Raw genomic sequence first — 23640 nt, 5'->3', positions numbered from 1 at the left:
TATACACCGGCGGCCAATAATTCATCCATAATTCAGTTATCTAAATAGGACACCCGCGCGCCACACATGCACACATGTGACTTTCGCGCTGGGTGCCGTACACACGCGAGCGCGCTGCACGTGCACGGTGCCCCCGCGCGTGCATGTGCGTGCGTCAAAACGCGCTAGATGCACGAGAGCCGGTACGCGATGATCTCTGGTAGTTGTTAGAGCGAACGGCGAAAAAACTGCCGCGGAATTATCCTACCCGATGGACGTCGGTTGTGCACTCCCGTGCACGCCGAGTCTCTATCGGAACGCTATCGCGCTTTTTATTAACGCCGCGATGCTATCATGGGCAGTAGTTAAAAAATTTTCAATTATTTTATACTTTATTAACTATTCGCGCAGCAATCTATTAATTTTTTTTTATTTACGTAGAATAAACTTTGTATCCATGTATAATGTATTTTTGAGAGACGGTTTCTGCGTAAGAGAGAGAGAGAGGGATTTTAAAATTGAGAGAAACTTTGAAAATCTCTTAAAAGACAGGAAAATGTGACATTAACACGACATGAAGCTCGCTAATAATAAACATGATGAATATTGTATAATAAATATAATTGTGTATATATACAATATATATATAAGTATAAATATAATTGAAAATAATTGTTTTTGTTTCTCTCGTTTTTACGTCGCTGTCAGGTTATTCGAGTTATTGTGATGCATAATTCGTACGTTCGTTATTTATAAAATGTCACGGCGAGATGCTACGTAATATTAGCCGGGGTGGAAAGCGCGTTGCACAGTGTGTCACGGCAAATCGGTTTATGATTTGTTTACACCGCGTTGATGAAAACACATGTTGTATCGCATTCATCAATAAATCACTCCCTTCATCCACGCATAAAAACGAGAATAATTGAATTAAAATTAATTAATGCTAGAAATGCGATATCCATGGCATATGCGTCGCAAACCGTCCCTGCATTATTTGCATTAATTCCTAGTAATGCGATTCTATATTGCCGCAAATTGCGGTGACTCGTAAACATGTCGAATCGAGTTTACATGGATTTAACTGCAAATCGCGTTGACACAAATTACAGCTCGCATTAACATAATTTTTTTTTACTACAATAAACGCAAGCTACGCATAATTCTTCTCTTTACATTTACGCGACGCGCAACGAGGGCATTAAGCGCTGAAAATTTTACGAGACGGCGCTTAAAAATAAGGCGGGTTGAAGCCGGATTTAATTTTCGTTTCTGAGCTGGTTTACGACCAGGTGTTTGAAAATTAACGAGATCACGGTGTGCACCTTTGCGCGCAGTGCCGCTTCCATACAAAATTGAGAAAGTAGAGAGATAGGATAGTCAACGCGGCAACAAGAAGAAAATTCATGGCGTTCGCGCGGCGAAGAAAGGCGTTCGATCGCATGAGTACGTAAACAGCGGCTTCGTGATATTAATATTGGCAAGACGGCAGCTTCTTTGGAAGATTAATATTGGCAACGTGCCAATAAATTTATATGATCTCAGTGTTATAAGGTGGTGTCTCGACAGGGTAGTGTACACCGGACGGGAAATGGCGGCAAATTTATGTAAACCTTCTCAACAAACATCGATTAGCATAACCTAATGACGAGAACCTTCGTAAACGGATCTATAAGGCCACTTTGAACCAATAGCGAAGTGCTCTACCTCGACAGAAACGTTCGGATAAGAGAGATTATATTTCTTCGAGTAAACTCGATACTCGTTATCGAAATGTCACGAGGCATTAATTGGACGTAATTAATCTCCGTTACCGTTTATTTTTATTTAAGACGAAATAAGTCAACGCGAAAGAACGCGATGCCGTGCGCGTCGCGGCGAAAATATCTCTAGAAGGGGTGAACTAATTAGATTGCCAAGACGACACGACACACCGCACGTCGAGAGATTCACTAAAGAGTTCTCCGTTCCCTTTTTTGCTTTCAGGACAGCTGAAATGTCCACGGATAACCGAGCACCCGTCCGACATAATAGTCGCGAAAAATGAGCCGGTGACGTTGAACTGCAAGGCGGAGGGTAAGCCCGAACCGGTGATAGAGTGGTACAAGGACGGTGAGCTCGTGCAGACGTCGCCGGGGGACGCCAAGTCACATCGGGTCCTGCTGCCTACGGGATCCCTGTTCTTTCTCCGGGTGATGCACGGCAAGAAGGAGCAGGATGGCGGTGTATATTGGTGCGTCGCGCGGAATAAGGCTGGATCCGTCCCGAGCAGGAACGCCACACTCACAGTCGCAGGTAAGATAGCCCCCGTCTCTTCTCCCGTCTCTTTCGCCGCGTCTCCTTTTTACGCCCGGATTATACCGGGTAGCGTATCAGACACCGCGAGGGAGACCGCTCGTTAAACTCGGAACGAATTGAATCCCCCGTGAAACGGGCTTCTCGCCTCAAGGAATTCCACGGCTCTCACACGAGTCCGTTATTGTCGATCAAACAGTCCGACGATTCCGCGAAGAGCGACAGTTAAGCCGGGGAACGAAAGCTCTCCGGGACAGCATCGACCGGTCGCGCGCATACACTCGCGTGAACCGGCGCAGTATGGATTAGCTATTGTCGCTGATACGACTAAGCGCCGCTGTCCCTCGCCGGTCTGTAATTATTTTCCGCGCGCAGGTGTCGATTAGCGTAATCTTGTAGCCGGCGCCGAGCCGATAAGATACCTCGGGTCGTTTCTATGGAAATCGCGATCGGCGAAATTCATCTATTCGCACTCCGCTAAATAAACTTTGTGTTCACGGATGTGTAAAGCAAAACCGTTGTAACCATTTAGCTGTACGGTCTCTTTGTAGCTTTGTACATTATCGCGTAGATCAAGCGCCGGTAATTTTTCAATGTCAGTTTACAGTTCAAGGGATTACTAGTTGATAAATCGGTTGAGTTAACAAATCGCCGAAGCGTAAACACAATTCATGTGTAGAAAAAAAAGAGCACGCGAGCATCAATAAAACGTAATTTTATACTCGACGGTAAAATTTCTAAATTTTATATACGACTTCATAATTTTACGCGGCGCATTTTGCCTTATCTCGAAGTGCCATTCGTCACAGTCCCTTTCGCGCTCCCACTCTCTTTTTACGATAATCTCATACACACATTTCTCTTCCACTTTTTATAAAATATAGTCAAATAATAAAGATTAATTTTACTCTATTACGCCGCAACGTCGAGCTTAACAAGGAGATAAAATATTCAATGACTATAATACTTCTCGAATGCGTATCTTACGTCGCAGAGAAGTAATTTACTTTCTCGTTTAAGTTTCTAATTGAACAATTATATGACAAGCGGAAAACAAGCGCTTTCATAATGCGTTTATCGGCCAAATTCCGCACCGGTGTATTCCAATCTATTCTCAACCGTGTTAACAAGGGAAGGAATGAGCTCCTCCCCCTGACGGCAAAAATGGTTGCATCCGCGACTCCGACGTCTTCCTCGGTGCTCCCTCCGCGAGCTCACGAGAGCCTCTCGAGTGCCTCGAAATGACTTCTCTCGCACCTTCGTTCGCTCGCTCGCTCGCGGGATTGCGAGGCAAGAGTGAACGGCGGCGGCGGTGACGACGGGCGATAGCGTGCGGTGTTGGTGTCACACGAACGAAAAGGGACACCCCGTATGTACGGGCGCAGGAAGGAATAACCGTGATTTATACGGGATAGAAGTCGACTCCTTCGACTAAAACGAGCCATGTTTGTTTAGAGGCGATCGATATCCCGGGCGACGCACCCTCGCCTCTGCCCGTCCGTGGTATATGCCCCGTCCGCCCGCTTGCCTGCCTGCCGGCTTGCCTGCTTGCCTGCTTGCCTGCTTGCTTGCTGGTTGGTAACGACCGATTCACTCGCCTCACCTCGCCTCTACTACCTACGAGCGCCTGACGATGCGACACCGACCGACGCCTGCTATACTGGGCGAAGAATGCACTTCGCCCAGTCCGTGTCCGTGTGTGTACGTAACGCAGCGTGGCCGGGGATCCCCCCCTATTGTGGCCCCCCTCCCCCATTTACGCAGCATCCCCCCGTCACCTCGCTCTCGCGCGCTCGCCAGGCTAATCCCGATTATGATCTCGAGAAAAGATGCCATACAAATTGAATTAGTGCCCCCGGAGTCAATGTAGCGTTTCTGGAATCGGCCGAATACTGAGGAACATCTGTGTAACTCGACCGACTCTCCGGCGCGGCGCGGCGCGGCGCGTTGCGATATTGAATATCAGGTTATTGAATATCCGAACGTTCCCGTCGCCGATTGAATCGCTTCCATTTTTATTCCGCGGTCGTGGAATCGTACATTTTCACGCAGGAAAAAAGAGATCGAAGCGTACGACTGTCGAGGGGGGGGAAAAAGAAAAAAAGGGGAAATAGGAAAAATCGCGAATGTGCGCGTCGCATTACGGAAGATTAAGAACGATAATGGAGATTCCCGATAATGCGAGAGCGGATTGCGCACGCCGCGCTCCCATGTTATTCCCTTTTCCGTCGGCTCGTTATTTCAAGTTCTCGTACGTATAATCGCCGTTGTATACTCCGGCTACGCTGCACACGCACGCGTGCATGGCACTCGGCGATCACGGATGCACCCGCGTGTTTCGCGTTTCGCGTACGCGAGCATCGGTTACGCCGATGCATCCGAGCTTCGTAATTTATAGAACACGATATCGCTCGTTAATTGCTTATTGTAATACGCGCAGCTATCCGTAACGTGCATTTATGCGACAGCGCACGGTTAAATATGCAGCCGTAATGGGAGTGCTTAGTGGAGAACGGACTGGAACGCGCGCGCGGCGGCGCGGCCGTTCTATCTCTCGCGGAACCCCGGAATCTCCAGAATATTGATATCGCGTCGCGATAAAATTTCTGCCGAGGCATCTACGTCGCAATTACTCGGATGCCGAACGCGTGAGGGGGACAGATGCACCCTTGTGCACATTTGAGGAAACTGAATCACAGATCAACCCCCGTTTTCTATCATATTAATATATAGCGCATGAATTTCAAATTTCTTGTACTAATTATTATCATGCAAATTAAACGTCGGTTTAATCATTAGTGATGAATCAGCAATTGTGTAAAATAACCGGAATGATTTTATTATTTATGAAATGAAATTAACTTGGTAAAAGAGCAAAAGGTTTTACGTTATTTCATAAAACAAAGAGAATCAATTCAATGAATGGAAAATTAATTTAACATTCAACATTTAACATCGTATAACGAGGAAACGAAGTTTATCATTTCATAGAATTATAGCTTGAGATATTCGAATCTTTTTCGACCTTTTTAATTATTAGTAATAAATTAAATTGCCGTAAAATAATTAATTAGCATAATTATTATTCATAAAATAAAATTAATTTTGTAAGAGAACAAGGATTTATTTTATAAAATACAAAGGGAATCGATTCAATGAATAACAAATTAATTCAACATTATACATAACGAAGAAACCAAACTTCTCATCTCATAGAATTATAACCTGGGAGATATTAGAAGTCTCTTCCGTTCTTGTGAAAAAAAAGCGGAGGTGCGAAGAAACACGAGGATCTCTCCAGCTTTGTCGCGTTCTCCTCCATCGCAGTTTTAAAGCATCGCGAACCTCGCCTTTCTCGGTAACTAGATTCGCCAAGTAGCTGTCTCTCGCGCCCCTTTGTTGTTTTTGCTGCGGCTCGCGCCGGCTCGCTCTTTCCCTCTTCTCCCTCTCTCTCTCTCTTTTTTCTCTCCGTCTCGACTTGCACTCTCTCCGACTCCTAGCGTAATATAAATAGGCCCCGGAGATCGCCACCCGAGCCCCCTTTTCACTCTATACGGAACGCGACCCGGCACCCGGCGCGCCGCGGAGACAGGCGGACACGGCTTCTCGATCCGGGCTATCGCCGTATAATGCATAGCTTACCGCGTTATAATGGGAGCTTACGCACAATAGTCATGTACCTCGCTCACCCATAAGGCTCTCTCGACCATGGGCGCCGCTACGCCCATTTTTTTTCGCGTGGAGGAGCAACACGGGGCTTGGAGAGTTCTTTTCTGGGAACCTGTTAGTGTATCCCGGACCGGTCCTTTTTTTTCGCCTTTGTCCATTCAAAACATTCCATTTTGGAATGTTCTAAGAAACATTTATAAGGCTTAAGAGATTACAATATTTATATCTACTCGACTCTATATTCTCGTGTTCTCGTCTACAATTGTAATATGAGTATATATATATATCGATTTCTTATTGTGTCTTGCGATATACATATTTATGTGATGACGTAATTGTCGCACTTTCTCCAAATTTGCATAGATACCGGTTAATAATGTACATAACTACGCTCTCTATCTCAAATATCCCAAACGTTGTTACATAATAATATTGCTTCTTGATAAATGAACCTGTCATTTTAAAGTCTCCTAATATTTCCCGTTGATACGCGTAGTTTGTCCATGTTTAACATCAATGAGCAATTTATCGCGTATAAAATATGCTTACGTACAGTCTTGCTTTTTTAAAAATTGAGTAACATATTTATCACGCTGACAGTGATTTATTTCCTGGCTAAGAGAATTATCAAGAGTCTCTTGATGCACTTTTCAATATAAAAGCTGTTGCGAGCGGAGTCACTTTCGTGTAACCGAGAAACGACGATGGACGTGCGGGTGACCCAGATATATTTTTAAAACGATAGAGGATGATCCCCCTTGACTAGTAGCTAGATTATCCCTAGACGACAGCTAGGACGCGACGCATCAAACGGCAATGTTACATCGCGGCGCAATATAGCTTCCGCATCCGAGATGTGTCTTTTTCCCTAACGGGAAATATAAAAAGATGTTTCCGCAGCATATCTTACAAAATTTATAATTGGGTTCGGCTGAAGTTCGCGTCGGCGAAACTAAAGCTGAAATAAAGAGAAATGAGCGCCGAGGTAAAGAAGAACCCGGTTTTGAAATTAAGCAAACTCGGCGAATCCTCGCGAGCTCCAGCGGCATAATTATCAAAGTTAGGACATGTTGCGGATAAAAAAATTGTATAAAACACCGAGTTTATACTTCACGGGACACGAAGATGTTTCAATTTTTGAATTAAGGTTTCGCTTTTTCGCTTCGCCAAATGATTTGAACAGGCGAGGAAAGATAAAGAAGACGCAAAACCGCGCTCGGCCGTTTCTTTCTTTTAAGTATACCGGTCTCAAGTTTGATGTTCTCCAACTTTACGATATCCGAAGTACAAGCCAGCCAACCGAAGAGCTCGTGCCAAGATCCGGCGACCGGAATTTCAACCGTTCTCCCTTCCCCGAGATAAATGTGACTGAATTTTGACAGATTAGTATGGCGCGACGGGCGAGTACTTATTCCCCTTAAACGTTATCAAGCGGAGAAGATGAGGGGGATCTAGGGTTGTTTATTTTAACGCGACGCTATCGCACCTCACGACGCCCGAAACTGACGGCGCGGCGACGACGGTGGCCGAGGATGACGGGGGGAGGGGAGTCGAGAGAGCGCCAAAGAATAAACGGGAGAAAATGAAGATAAATTGGAGTAAATAGGTGGTAATAGGTATAATGTCGCTGCTATTTAATCTTCATTAAGGCTAACGTGCCTCCTGTCTCCTCCGGCTCGTCTCGCGACGACGATATCGGGACGGTCACATAGAGAGACAGATATGTTTTTAGTGAGAGCGTCACTTCTCGGGTTTGTCAGCTCGATGTATATCCGGGCGGACGGAGCGGACGGATGATTGTTAAAAACTGCAGCGCGACGCGTCGCCGCCGGCTGATTATTCATCGGACTATTGAGATAATAATTTTGCAGCCGTGCGACAACGTCGGATGTGACGCGACGTGTTTGTCCTGCCAATAAAATGGAAAAAGCTCGATGGGGATTAATGAATGGTGCTCGCTGAAGTTTTCACGCGCCCTTGGTGTCACACTCTTGGTTTCACATCGTCTTTATCAACACGATAACAGTCAGTCCGTTCGATAGCTTCTGCACGATAGCTCTCCCAGCGAAGCTCATTCTCTCGACGATAAAAATTTAATTCCGCACTTTCAGAGTTTTGTATAGATTGAATATAGTTGGAGAATTATTGACAAAGTTTAAGTATAACTTCTTTGAAGTGTTCTTTCGCGCAGAAATGTATATTCCAGAAAAATAACGTCTGAAAAGTTAGTAGCTTGACGTGTTTTACACGGGAGTGCCTTATTAGAATGCGGGATATATTACAGGTTAATGGGTATACTTACAGCTAAACGAAGTTTAACCGATGTCACGAAAAAGACCATGGTCGGGAACACGGGTCCCCTTTGTAAGAAATCGTAGACGGAGGCGGTGACAGGCAATTATAGGTCTGACGGTAATTGATTTGATGCAGAGACGGTAAAACCAATTGGGAATGGGAATGTGAAAGGAAATTGGAGAAGGGGGGTGGGAAATAATAAAAAAAAAAAAGGGAAAGAGCAAGAGACTGTGAAAGCTTTATCGAGTTTAATTCTTTATTTTATGGGCCGATATATAATATATATCGTTCACTTTTTTCTGAAAATTTTATTTCCGTTTGTTCAACGTTATTAGTCGATCGATCGTTTATTCACCGTACTGGAAATTATTGTGAAATACGTTAAATGATATTTATTAATATATATCAAGATATATTAATTGACATATCGTAAATGATATGTCCGTTAATATTGGCACATATCGGTATTATAATTACGTGCCCGTAATTATATATACCGTTGTTAACGTAAAGTGCACGGCGTCTAGATCTCGATTAATACTCCCGCTGGCACGCTTATGCGCTGCCCCGACTTCTTTAAAATCCGTTCGCGAATAATTATACATCACGTTAGAAACTCTATCGGTTTTCACTTACCCCTCGCAGGTCCTCCCGCCCTTCGATCCCTTCGCGTTGCATGCATGCATGCATGCGTGCATGCATACCAAGGAGGAGGAAACGGGACGAAGGTATATAGCGGGAACAAATGCTCGGAGAGAGCTTACTGTATGATCTAACGAATGGACTATTCGGGGTGCACCCCATTTTCTATGCCTCCAACACGTACCGCGCCACGTGGTGCATACATCTGTCCGCCCCCCTGGCTCTCCCTCGGGCCGTCGTCTGACCCCTCTCTCTCTCTCTCTTTTTCTCTTTTTCTCTCTCGGCCCCCCCTCCCCCGAGCCAACGTTCAAAAGCCAGGCTCTTTCACGGCTCCACTCGCGCCCCGTTTCTACACTTTTTCTTCGACCCGGTCTATATTACTACGAACTACGTACCCGGACAACCCTCATTATTGGCCGGGCTATTAAATGGTTATAACTTTGCGCTCTTTACAACACGTGCCGCCCGCTCGCCGGTTTGACAAGTTTCGCCGTGGCTGTAGTTTCCTTTGGGAGTCAAACCGCCGCCCGTCGCTGCTCTTTGTTAACCCGCGCCCAAATCGAAAATTATTCTCTCGTCAGGGCCAGCAGCGATTAACTGCCGAACTATAGTGGTTAACTTTTTATTTGCCTTTGTTTCCAATCTTCTACGGTAAATAGTCGATTGAAAGAGATAGGAAAAATCATTGTGATTGTTACACATTACGCATGTAAATTGTACGTAATATATTAAAGAATAATATTAATATCGCGTGTTCTTAGGAGCGAACATAAATCTTTTGGTCTTTTTGGTCTCTCTTCCGTGATGTCGCATTTCTTCCTCCTGCCGTATTTTCTCCGCCCGCATCTCTCCCGACTACGCGACAAAATTTTGGCAATGAATGCGCCGAGTCTCCGATGACGCTGCACCGCGCCGAACAATGGCGCGGATTTCCCTGACGCGACATTCACGGCGGAAGAATCTATAATCTCGTCGTCGCGCGATTTCGTCCCTTCGACGGGGGGCGTTTCACTCGCGGAAAACTTTATGATAATTCGCCGGTTCCCCCCCCCCGGTCTCTCTTCTCGCCTCCGTCGTGGCATCGTAACTTGATTGAATACGTCACAAGTGTGTACGCCTCCTCTCTCGCGAGTGCATTTCCTCTTTTAAAAAATATAGCTTATTTATCTTACTTATCCGGAGTAGCGCGTTTACGATTTTATTAGCGTGAAAAAGTCGAGGTATAAATTAACGGAACGCTACGTGCCGATCGATGTTGATAAATTTGGCTTGAGCACGACTCACAGAGGGTTGAGGGGGAGGGCACATTGCACCCGGACTGCATCACCCTAGCTGCATCTCCGGCGCGCGGAACTTTTCTCAACTACTTTCCGCGCGACGGGACTGGGGTAAAGATTCCCGTGATGTTTGCCCGACAACTGTATAAACAGGCGGCGATAACGCCCAGTTCCTGTCGGAAATTTCGAAACGCTGTTGTTCGGTAAATGCCGTCCCACCGCGAATTCCGCGTGCGCGCATCCGGAATTACCGTTGGTGGCGGGCGCCCGAGCTGTTTAACATTAACAATGAGCTGTGCCGGCGCCGGTAATTATTTACCACATTTTATTATGCGTTTTACGAACTACCGCCCGCCTACAATTTAGTTGTCCAATTCGTTCGGAAACACCGGATTATACGGATTTATTTAATACCGCGAGCCATTGCATTAAGCGGACGTCGATTTTATACCGATTCGCATCTAATTGGTTTTATCGCGTTCAATTCGGATCGCGTATAATTGCATTTCCAGGCTGTTATTTAGCTATAAAAAACTAGGGTGCGTGTGAATTTATTAATCATATATGAAATTAATTGAGATTAATATTTTTCTGAAGTATGTCGAATGTAAATACGTATATCACGTATAAAATTTGAAGTTTCTCTTTTAGTCTTTAGTATTTCCCCTTTAAAGACCAAAAATAACAGTTATCAACGTTCATGAGAAAATTACTGGAAAATTTCACATGCTAGCTAAATCATAAACTTATAAAGATTTATATGCATCCTTGTAACTGAGATATTTTTCGGTACTCAATATATATCCTGGATATAAGCTTAATATAATACATTAAGCTAGTAAACGCAATTTAAAGCACGACGTATGATTTATACATTTGGTACATCAAGTATATTCCAGTATAGAAATATATTCCAGTTAAATGTTACTAAATCGATAAAACCAGATGCGACCTGGTTCGCGGTTTTCGCTTAGGTTTTGCACGCCGGCAAAACTCGTGCTCGATGACTATACAAATTTCTCCCTTCTTACTTACGATCCACGAGTGCGCTGCGCAGTTACCTCACGGCGTCACGCGGGTTAATAAACTTCCTTATACCGATATATCTGCGAGCGTTTTGCACAAACGACAGAACGAGGGAGAAAGAGAGAGGAGAAAGCGAGAGAGAGAGAGAGAGAGAGAGGGAGGGGAAGAGAATCTATCGCGATAATGAAAAGGAACGAACAGCGACGCTCGTTAGTGCACTAGATAAACCGGATGCGATGCAGCGCGATGCAATTTCGCGCGATATCGCGATTACATCGAGAAAAAGAGACGGTTCTACGGATTGGATTGCCGTCGTCGTCACCCTCGTCGTCATCATCATCATCATCATTCTTGTCATCCTTCGTGATTGAACTTTCGTCCGCGATCCTCGGCGCGCGCGTCTATTAGGCGCGTATGGCGCGGCAAAAATTTCCAAGCGGAATTTGTCAATTAGGCGCACACGCGCTGCCGGGCGTTCGTTCCCTGGGCCCCCATTGCCTTTCCCTTCTCTCCCCGAGCTTCCCCCCGGTTTCGCCTCTATCTCTCTGTCCCGCTCTTTCTCCACCGTCCGAAAAGACCCGGGATAAAATAACACCTAGACACCCTCCGCTCGCTCCCCGACCCTCTTTCGCGCTCGCTCGTTTGCTCGCTAGTCTCTCGCGTGGCGCGCGCGCGTGTATCGATTAGCCGGCGCGCGGTGCGAAGCGGAGCGGGGCGTCGCGACTCGCTCTCTGTTTCTCTTTACCTGTGCCCTGGACAAGCCGACGAAAGGTGGGAATCTCTTGTAGCTTTTAATCCATCGCTCTCTCGCTGATATTTCGCTCGTCGAGTGCCATGCCGTGCCAATGCAACGACTCTCGGCGCGGCGCGAAAGCGAGTTTTATCGTTGTCCCTGTCCCTTCCGCATCCCTCCTCTTCATCTCTCTCGAGTTGATCCGCCGATAGTCGCAATCGTCGATCGGCGAGTCGCGGAATCCGATCCGATCGACGATTCACTCTTCCTTTCGTTTTCATCCGGACGCTGGATTATACTCCCCTTTGCCTCTTCTCTCCCCCCCTTTGCGTTCACCCTCTCGTCATCTGGTCATCGCGTGATCGTTCCCGCGCGCGATTCTACTACTATTGTTCTTGTTGGATACAAGCGTAATGGCAATCCGCAGGATACGTTGACCCGAGCTTTGTAACTTGCAGTCGATTCTCATTAAAATTTGACTGTAGTTATTTAAAGTACTCCTCCCCCCTCTCTCTCTCTCTCTCTCTCTCTCTCCGTAATCAGCGTTAATCAATACAAAGTCTTGCTCGGCTTTAATGAATAAAAAACTGCATTTTGAATAAATTAATGTTTACAATGTAATCAGAATGTTAACACATTATAATATTGTCAGTGTTTTATAATATATACACATTTTTTAACGTGAAAGTCGAAATCGAGGCTATGAGGGATGATTAGGAATCAGTTTCGTAACTCATCTAATCTTAGAAATCCTTAAATCTATTTTAGCTGATCCCCGAGAGCCCCACCGCGGGCGGGCAAGAAGTGCTAATTAATTGATTCCATATTTTCCGACGTATAAATCCCTCAATCTACTTGAGTAATTCCTTGGCTCCGCGGGGATAGAAATCCCGTATGGCACGGAGAGAACTCCGCAGAGATGCGGAAAAAATTGGCACATGCACGAATATCTTTTTCATCTCGTGCCAATTTCCTCCTACATCGTGCGGTGTCTCTCAAAGCAATCACTTACGTATATTACCGAAATGAGCTCAAAATAGACCCACATATGATCAATATTACGGGGAAAGATTTTTTCCTGATTACATTTTCCTGAGGAATAAAATCGAGAGAGAGGGCTACACACACACAGACACACACACTCTTTCTCTCGCTCTCTTGCTCCCCCGCTGACACCCTCGCGGGAACGGCGCGACAAAATGGTGGTTGTGGGTAAATTAAGTTTGGCGTGAGAGCCGCCCGCGGGGAGAATTTCATTCTATTGCCCGAAGCGGGCTTGCGGAAGCTCAAAACAAACGCGAACGCCGCGGAGGGTAGTAACGCGATAGCCCGAACTTCTGGGCGCGACTTGGATACCCCTAACGAGGTAACCACAGTCTCTTCCTCTCTCCTCCATGTCGTACCTGGATTTATTTAATACGTATACAGCCAGCCGGTCGTAGTCGGATCCCCGAGTTTCTCGACTCCAAAGCCGCACCGAATCGAATCGGGCGGCCGATTCGAACCGAATCGAGTCGGGGTCGAGTCGGCTCAACTCGACGAGCTCGCCCAATCCGCATATCCTTTCGTTTACCATCGATGGGAGGAGAGAGCGAGAGAGAGAGAGGGGTCCATGACGTCGTTTTCCTGTTACATCGAATCTCCAGGTTACGTAACGACACAGCTATCCTTATTCTGTCTATCGTTTATCCGAGACCTCGCGGGTAATCAGTGATATATTGTAGATTTTCTTTCGACGGTTACAAAAGAAATCGACGTCGTCGTTGTTGTCGTGGGCGTCGAGCTGCAATTTGGGGGGGACTTGTGAGCCCTCGGCTGATTAATCGCTTACATCGTGTCTCTTCGGCTTTATCTCGGTTTTGATGCATGCGCTTTCTCGCGCGCGTCACGAATATTTAATTCCCCCTTCCAGCCGCGGCTCGACTCGGCGCCAGATAAATCTTCTTGTAAATGATAGCTGTATAAAATGGAATGATAAGAAGTTGCATTAACCTTCTTATCAAAACGGTCGGATTAATTTAAATTTCTGAAATAAATATTAATATTTATTCTCTTCTTCTTCTCCTCGCGATATTACTTCCGGGCTTATATTTCGTCGCTGTCAAGGAGTGACGAATTATGCTAAATAAGAATAATCTGTAAAATAGAAACATTTTTTAAAACATTACGTTCAAAAAAAGTTGTTATTTTCTGCGGTCTTGAATTTAAATACTGAATTTGGCATAATCGGCATGTTTTTCGCTAATAACAATGTTAATAACAACATTCATTTATTGATAATAACACTGTATGAATGCGGTATCGACATGTTCGCGTGCAACGAAGAGGGGATACTTCCTATTAACACCACGCTCATCCGGACTCTCGCCTTATAATTTGTCCGCTTTAAGTATAGGTGTTATAATCGCAAATAATAGCCGCTTCGCGCGTTCTTCGCCGTCCTAGCTAGTCTGTACTAATTTTCCTCGGCGTTAATGCGCTAAGTGCGTCGGGTAAGGGGTCGTCCGCGTATTTGCCGCTTGACGTTACATTTTGGCGAATTTACGGCAGATTGGTTGGCGGCCCATGACGAAGATTACGGTGTATGCGTATACGTGTGTGTGTGTATATATATATATGTGTGTGTATGTGTGTAGGTAAGTGCATGGGCGCGCAAGTCTGAAGAGAAGAGCGTGAACAAGATTACCCAGAAAATGAGAAAGAGGGTGTATACGAGCCAGGCGAGATATGGCGAATATAAGTTTAGGCGAGTAGAGACGAACCCCTCTATTTGGCCAAGCGGGTATGTTACACCGGCATGGCATTTTGATTATATTGTAGTAATGACGATAATTGTGACGAACGGCGGATAGCGAAAATAACGGTAACATTGTAAATGAAGACATCGCGCCACCCGATGAAAATCCGTAACGACTCGGGGAAGGCTGAATGAACGAACGAAACGTAACGTTCCGCGAATCTCGCGATGACTGTTGATTACGGAGAAGTAGTTAAGCGCTTCCTCAGAGTGAATAGCGCCTCGTCAGATTAAGGACACCGGGAACGGTTGTAACTCCTCCTCCCCTTCCTTCCACGGAAAAAATCTCGAGGATTATCTCGATTAGCCGCATTACTAATTGATTGCGATCTAATTGACGCCGTTTAACACTCGCGCTTACTCGGTGAAATACCAAGAAACTCATAGAAAAACATATATATTCCACTATATAAAGTATAGATTCTCTTCTCTTGTTAATAAATATCTCGTCAGAATTATTAATTTCAATGCAAGTAATATTTATAATTTATAAGATGTATTGAAAGAAATGTGTTAAAACACAGTAATTAATTATTTCGTATTTTTTTTATTAAAGAAACTATCGTCGAAACTTATAAGTTTATTTTATACAATATACAAAATGGTTCGTAATTTTAAACGATCGCAATTAACCAATAATATTGTGTAATTTTTGTTCGTAATTTTGTTTATACGAATTATTAAATAACTACTAATTTTCGCAGATGATATCAATTTTATCGTTCAGTTGACTTTATCTCTTGATTTTTGCGTAGATACTCTATTTATATTGTAGCAATTAGAGTGAATGATACAGCGTAAATAAAGTATCTGCACAGAGTTAATGATTGATTGCTAATAAAAAACTTCAAAAGTTACGGGCAAATTATTTTTACTTTTTTTTTAATGAACATTTGAGTGCTTGATTAAATTCCTCTTATTTTTATGTCTATGTAAAAATTAAATATAAATTAAATATAAATTTAAAGCAATAAGGTTTATTTTTTGTAGGAAAATCTCAAAATTTATTTATTATTAATATATTTTCAAATTATATCCCGAGAGACTATATTATTTTAATAAATCATTAAATGAGAGCCGTTATATTTATTTTACGATGATTTAATTACGTTCTTGATTTAACATAAAAATTATATAATTTCGCTGCTACTACTTTCATATAAATTTTTATACTCGTGTATACATATTCTAAAAGAGACGATTATAGTAAATTAATTTAACGTCAATATTCTTTCCGAAAGATAAGATAAATTTATTCGATAATTAAAGTAAGTTTATTTAGGTAAATTTTACCGTTAAATTTAATGCGCGCGAGAATAACTCATTTACCGAAATTAATCCGAAACAAGAATATTTGACATATACGTTTATTCTGTTTTGCGTTAAATATTTCGTGGTAAACAATTCGCGGTAACGAATTGGTCTGGCCTTGACGTTCGACGCTCGGCGGTTGGTGTTTACATTTTTCGGGAGGTGTAGTACGCCACTGGGTACACGCGGTCACTATGTTGTCATTCACGCGAGCGACTCGGGCGAGCCAGAGGTAGTGGCACGAGGCGCTGCGTCAGCTGCGTGTGTCATTTACCGTGTACATCACCTTTCGAAACGCGATCGCATATTAGACATTATCATGTTGCTTCCCCGCAAATAGCAAGACAAAATTAGCCAAGCAGAAATCGATATCACCCGAGCTGTGAAAATCAATAATAAATGACGATACGCGTGTATGTGTTTGAGCTTAGAAATTTTTACGCGATACTTTCGGCCACCTGTGATCGTTTTTCGTAAATCCGAAAGTTATTGTAATATCGATGTTTTTCGCATTAAGATTTTTTACGTTACTCTAAATTGACGTTGCTCGTTCTTATGAGCTCGCCATTAAAGTATTATATGGTGATTGTTTGATGCCCTCTTTCACCTGGGTATACATAATTAATTGCTCGTTCTGAAATTAATTATTAGTTACCCGCGTGTATATTTTATAGTTCAATTCTTAAAATTATTTTCCACAAAATTAATCAGCTTTGAATTCCGTTACGGTCTTCCCTCCGCAAACCAACGATATTATACCTATATGCCAGATTAAGCTTACGGTTTTCCTCTACGTGTGCTGGGGCAGAAATTGTATTGTATTTCGAACTTCCTGAAAATTGCGGATTGTTTTCTATCTCCTATAATCGCTGGCAAGCAGCCCAGGGGAGGATACAATTAGATGGAACGTGTAGTGCTTTTCTCGGTGACAAGGGTACCACGGTCGAGTATAGCGAGCGTATTATATACCAGGTGTCGTGAAATTCGGTGCAAAATTCGAAAGATTCGATATAAAAATCCAATAGTTCGTCCGTATTTTTTTTATTTCTTTTAGAATTAGAGGAAACATGTGCTATTACAAAAAAAATGCGTTCCAAGACGGCATCCTAACATCACCGCTGATAGCAGACACGTGAGGACAAAAAAAGAAACGTTTCTTGGCTCCGCGTTGAAAGCTTTATATTTTTGTGTATCGCAAGATATACATAAAAGTGCAGTCGAGATAACCCCACGGCGCGGCGGGGTTATCCGAAACAAGCGTCACGGGACTTTACTTTCGAAGGTCTTACATTTAGCGCGCTTTCCGCCTTGGGTGAGAATTCCGACGAAATAAATTGTACGTACAACACAATGTTCTTGCCTCGGAAAAGCACGGCCTACACGACGTGTCACCCGAACCCTTAACGTTATACGGCAAATTCACGAAATACCCCGTGCGCGCGACGCGATACGGGGGAGCCGCGTAGTCGCGTAGTCGCGCGCGTGAGGCACGTCGCGCGCTAAATATTTCCCGGTTTAATTACACCCGGGATATACACGTCGGGCGCGGGTATACGTAAGAACATAATCGTAAAATTCGGGCCGCCGCTCCACCACGGTGTCGCTGGAACACGACCGGCGCCAGGCGGCCTTTCTCCGCAAAGATCTGGCTGGTACGCCTTCGCATGCACGCACGTACGCACGCGATACACGTACACGATCCGGACACGAGCGTACGCCAACGCATACGCATACATACGCGCAATTATACTCCTACGTACACGGCGAAACACGCCGGCGTACGCACGTGCTCGCGCACGCAGCCGAGGGCACACGCACACTTCCGTGCCACGGGGCGCTTCGTTCGGTCGTAAGACCGACCGAGGGGGAAAGGGTCGGTGAAACATTTGAATACAAGTGGCCCTCATTCGCCATAGCGCACCCCAATCAGCCCGACCTACGGAGGGGGAGCCGTTTTCAAATAACGTTTTTGCGACGAAACACGTCCGCGACCGAACAAAACGGGAATGAAGAGCGTCGACGGCGAAAGGATGTGAAACACGCCCTTAGCTGCAGTCCGCATCAACAATGATACCCGTCGACCGCCTCGATCATACTTAAAGTAAGCGTTTATTTCCGTCTTCTTTCTAATACCGGTCGTCCCGGAGCAACGGGGGTCCATTCCACAAAGCCTGGTCCATTCGCCCTGAGTATCTCATTGTCTTCGATTATTTATGGGCTACCGTTTGGGTTACTTATAGAGTTTTCAATGCCTATGGTCGTAAAATCATTCTACGAAATTAAGATGACGAGGAAAAAAAAAATACCGTAAGAATCTAAAAAATCAGAAATTGACGAAATCCCAACACTTCGCCGACGGGGTCAACACGCCGATATTTTGGCTCGCAGCAGGCAAATCCAGCCATGCATAAAAAGACACTTATAAAAAATTATTGTAATTTTTATCTTTTAAAGCATGTAATTATAAACTTTTGAAAAAACTGTCACAAAGAAGGAGTTCACATATTAACAAATACACCTAAATAACAGGTAATTTGCGTGATACCCTTTAGTTTTACGCGTCCTGTCGGCACAATGTTAAGAAAGCTGACTGGAAAAAAAAAACGTCGCTAAAAGGTTACACCTCCTCGTCCCACGAAAGCGGACAGTAGGGCAGCGGAGACACGCAATACGCTTCGACATTCTCATCACGGGAGTAAGGGATCCGCGGTGGAGGAACGATGAAATTATAGCCCGTTCGCGGGCGTGAACAATGCGGTGTGTCAATCGCGGGGATTGCCGCGCGTTGCAACGGCCGGCGCGACAAAAGCACGCGCGGGCGGTCGCGAGGACAAGGAAGGCGGCGAGTGGTGCAGGCGAGTCGGTTTCCATGTTCTATTCCTGTCGAGCGTTCCCAGTGTCGGGTAACAATGGCGGGCATGGATCACCTCTTCCTGCTCCTTGGCCTTTCTCAGTCGCTCTTGAAAATAGAGCTCCAACTTCCCGGGGGGAACGTGCCGTTTCGGGGGAAAATAAGTTTCTCGCCCGCTCGCCTGTTCGCTCGCTCGCTCGGTCGTTCGGTCGTTCGCGTGCAACGCTCCGCTCCGAAAAATTCCAACTGGAATTTCGCCGCTCGCGGCTGCGAGGTGAGTTTCTCGACGCGAAATACACCTCGAGAGTCGACTTGGCACGTTTCTCTTTAACGATCGCCTCTCGTAGACACATTTCCGGGGCGAGGCCCGGGTTCTTTCGGGACGGGAGTATCTCGATCATCATCGTCCGAAACGATTGAACCGATCCCTTTGTAACGGATCCACCCGGGCCATGCGTGCTGTACAAACATTCGAGCCCGACCCGAATGGGACAAAAACCGTTTACCATTTTTAGGTAGGCTGTATCGCGTTACTGTGAGCGTTGTTTAAAGTGTGTGCCTATTTGAAAGGATGGAAAAGGATTCGTCTTAAAATACGTTCCCTTCGAAATGGAGCCGTTGTTACATGTGGTATCGCAAAAAGTGTCAATTTATACTACATATGTCCATTTCTATCAATGTAGATTAATTTTAATCTCGGTTAAGAATTAGAAAAGGATGAAAAGTAAATTAAGTAAATGAAAATTAAACCGAGATTAAAGTTAAATCTACATTGGTAGAAATAGACATTAGAGGAGACACCCATTACACCAGTTATTTTTCCTGTCGCCTATCTGTCAGATTAAATTGAATCGTTAGCACTATTGATTCGATTTGTTCACTGTTATTTTTTATGTCCGTGGATCTTAATTTCACTTATTGATTCAAGAACACCAAAAATAACACGGACATATTGGGTCGCTGCTTTTATAGGATCGCTTTCCGGGAACAATCTAATTTAATTGATTTGGGTCCAAATGGACCCGAGGGACGGATATAACTGTCTCTCCGAAATGAAAGATAGGATCACGTCAGATAATTCTATCTTTTTGCCATTATAATCCTTCTCGGATTACACGCGCAGCGATTGAATGTACAATTTGTATTTTGCATAATAGATTAATAATAGTGGTAATTATATATTGTAAATTAACTGAATTTCGTGTTCCCATTGTTTCGCTTTCCCGGCTCATAGGACGGGTGCCGAAAATCCCGCCAACGATGGGCCAAACGTAAACGGACAAATGAATAGAATTTCGAGGTAATTTAACATACATAACGTTGTCGCCGCGTTGTAATCGGCTGCGCGGGACAGTGCTTGAGCGTACATCCGGTTATTATCGGAAAACGAAACGGGCCACGAGCGAGCGAGCGAGCGAGCCTCGTTCGCGTTTGCAGCGAGCGCACTCCAATAAATTCCGCGCGCACGCCGCCCATATTCCGGGGCTGCTGGTGGCGCGAAGGAGGAACGGGCGACATAAAGGTTTATCGGGCATCTCTCGTCGAGAGAAGAGGAGTCGGGCGCGGGCGGCGAACGAGCTTACGCCAGCGCGGGACATTCGATCGGGTCGTTTCACGCCCGGGTTGCATGCCCGAATGTCTTATCTTGTCCCGGACCCTGGGACTTTTTTGCTTCGGGAGAATCTCTCTCGAGAGATAGAGAGGGAATGAGATAGGGATAGGGCGGAAGAGGACGGAGAAAGAGAGTGAGAGAGAGAGAGAGAGAGAGAGAGAGAGAGAGAGAGAAACGCCCCCAAACGGGTCGTCGGAGATGAGAGACATGCGCGCTCGCTTTTGCATGGGAATGGACGGGGCGTGGGAGTAAAAATGGGAATGAATGTAGAGATGGGTTGTACAAGTGGGCGTCATATTCTATTCGCGACGCTCTTGGGAGCGCGCTGACAAGCGAATAACTTAGCGTTAGGATTCAAATCTGTCGGAGTTTCCTGCGCGACGCGACGCGACGCGACGAGTCGCGACGTGACGGCGACGTGGCGCGACGCGACGCGGCGCCCGCGGTTTTTCCTCCCCCGATTCGCCCGGATCGATAATCGATCGCCAATACGAACCGTCATGTCGAGGAATGCGATATGACGGTTTATCTGTAACCGTGAGAAATGGCATTCTCAATTCACCGGAGGGACGGGTACGTGAGCTCTTTTAATTCAATCGTGCCACGTTCGCGACGCGAGCGTTTTTTCGGAGGCATTTGTAGTCAAATTAAGCGTGATGAGTCGATAAAAGATTTTTAATTCCACCTAAGATCCGTACGTTCTCTCTGAAATAATTTCTGTACTCTCGTGAAAATTCCATTAAAAACTCTTATCAAAATCGATACGCTCGCGTATGTATAGGGTTTTTTTTTTTTTTTTACGTAACGTGACTTTTCCAGAAAATAATTAACGTTCGCGTTCGGGAAATGGGTTGACGGATGAGGGGCTAAACTGGCGCAAAGTTGCAACAGTGCAACCGTGCGCGACGCAGTTTTCTCGCTCGCGAGATCCGGGGGACCCCGGTCTCGCGTGATCGTAATTGCCGGGCTCGGCGATCGCGCCAATAATATCCCGATGCCGAGAGAAAGAGAGAGAGAGAGAGAGAGACGGGGCGAGCGGGCCAGCGCACGTATCATCGCCGTCTCGCCGACACGAGCGCGCGCGCGGCTTGTAACCGGGCACGAAACATACCGCGCGCGATCCGCATATAATTGATTGGGTAGGTTCATTGTGTGACAGTCGCCTCATTAAGATGCGACCGTCGGCGTCCACTGGCGTTCATTTATTTCATCAAGCCTGAACCCCCGGCACGATCGCCGATACGTGCCGCGCCGTCCGGCTGCATTAAAGCTCTCTCTCGTTTGCTCTCTCGCTCTCGTCCCCCCCCCCCCCCCCCCCCCCCCCCCCCCCCCCCGTGCCCTCGTTCCCTCGTTCCCATTCGCTCGGTCTTGCTCCGGAGCTCATTCCCGCTTATATACGATGCTCTTTCGCGCCGCGCGGCTCTCGCAGTTGTTGCGCTGGTGTCAATCACCGAAATCCGCCCGCCGCCGGCGCACTTTCGAAAGTGCTTCCAAAATATAAGCGACGAGCTGAATTCCGAATATGTCAGGGGTAGACAGGGTTTGCGCGGTCGCAGAGAGGTGTGAGAGAGACAGAGAGAGAGAGAGAGAGAAAGATAGAGAATGATAGAATCGTTCCAACTACTCCCTATCCTCTCGGAGCTCGCCTGGGATCTCGCGAAATTACAAGCGCGACCGCGTCCCGCTGCGAATTTCGGATTTATACGTCACGCTACCGCGGAGCTTAATCCGCGCCGCGTTTTAGCCGAGTTGTTTACGGCGCAGCTTCCCGTCCATGTGCTCGTTCCCAAAACTATCCCATGACGCATACGTATGAAAATTTTATCATACACGTATAGTAATCATGGTAATGGCGCATAAAGTAATTTTAATAATTTTTTTATAGATAACTATTGTCGTGACGAATTATTTCTATCAAGGTATAATCTACCGATCGAGTTTTAACCGAACGATTCCATCTCTGAAATGTCTGTCGTTATTTTCGAGATCTATACCTCGGTACAGATCGTTCTCAACTATCTAGAATTGTCCAACGGTATTTGCCCGGACAATCAACGATGTCTCGAATTTGCTCGCGGTCATTGTAACGTAACGGTACGGCAAACAATAGATTCGATTGATCGTTTCGTGCGCGCTAGAATTACACTTCGGGGAAGATGACTCGTTAGGCCCGAGAGCAGCCAGCCAGCTTACTCAACGCTCGTAAAGTTTCGCTTTCTTCGTCTCGCGACGTTAACCATCTCTCGGTTCTCGCGTTTCGTCGCTCGGCGACCGCGCGCCACGGTCCATTAATTGGGAATGCTCGGGGAGTATTAGATTTTCGACAAAATATCCGCGCGCGAGATCGCGCTACTTTGAATGTTAAATAATTCGTTCGATTTAAGAGGATATAGGAACGCGTTACATGTGCGAAATAATGTGCGAAATTCGAGATTAAATGTATGATACATAAAATTCTGTTTTAACGTTCATTTATTTACACGTCAGAATTCCAGTAACATAGTGATGGGATCGTATAGATAATTTACATGCTATTCAAAATAATGGAATAATAGATAATCATGAAGAGATATCGTGTTTATTTTTTAAATATCACTCAACCATTTCACGCGTAAAATTCCATAATACTGGATCTAAAAGATATACAAGAAGGCGCATAGTATTTCACTGACGTAGCGATCCTAACTCAATCGCACGTCTAAGCAATTGCCTCATTTTCGATATAACCGTTATTACAGTGAATACGTTCTATATATCGCAACCTGCAATCTTACTTCTGATATAATGGTTACTTCAAGCGTGTTCGCAAAATTTGCCACGCTCGATAGGTACGGACGCACAATCGCGAGAGCTCCCCAGTGCGCTGAACTCCGGGGTTAATCCCGCGCGCTCGCAAACCGGGCTGCGGTACCGCTGCACAATGCCGCCGCGAGACGTATCGTTCGCGCGCGCGAGGAGGAGGCAGCGGCGCGGCGCGATGCGGGTTTAGGTCGCGCCGGGGTACCGACTAGGAGCGATGCAATTGGAATCTCGGAACGGTCTTTAGGCGACGTAAAGTAGTATCCTCTCTCGCGCGAGAGAATCTCGTCGGAACAATAACCGGACAAACCGCCGCCGCCGTCGCCGCCGCCGCGGCCGCCGCTCACGGCTCGG

At 45.6% G+C, this 23640-nt stretch overlaps 1 protein-coding gene across 1 annotated transcript in view; it reads left to right on the top strand.

Annotated features, from left to right (window-relative positions):
• Positions 1-1890: 1890 nt before the first annotated feature.
• LOC112458315 (roundabout homolog 2-like) overlaps positions 1891-23640 on the top strand; it is a gene marked incomplete at its 5' end in the record, with an annotated part of 65130 nt that continues 43380 nt past the window's right edge. Inside the window, one exon of the mRNA XM_025021897.1 lies at positions 1891-2274. Coding sequence (XP_024877665.1) covers positions 1891-2274 — 384 coding nt within the window. The remainder of the gene's footprint in view (positions 2275-23640) is intronic.

The sequence above is a fragment of the Temnothorax curvispinosus genome, unplaced genomic scaffold, assembly GCF_003070985.1.
Source record: "Temnothorax curvispinosus isolate PA1 unplaced genomic scaffold, ASM307098v1 QBEX01008805.1, whole genome shotgun sequence".
NCBI lineage: Eukaryota > Metazoa > Arthropoda > Insecta > Hymenoptera > Formicidae > Temnothorax > Temnothorax curvispinosus.
Note: the sequence above shows the minus strand (reverse complement) of the source record. Positions and strands in the feature narration are given on the sequence as shown.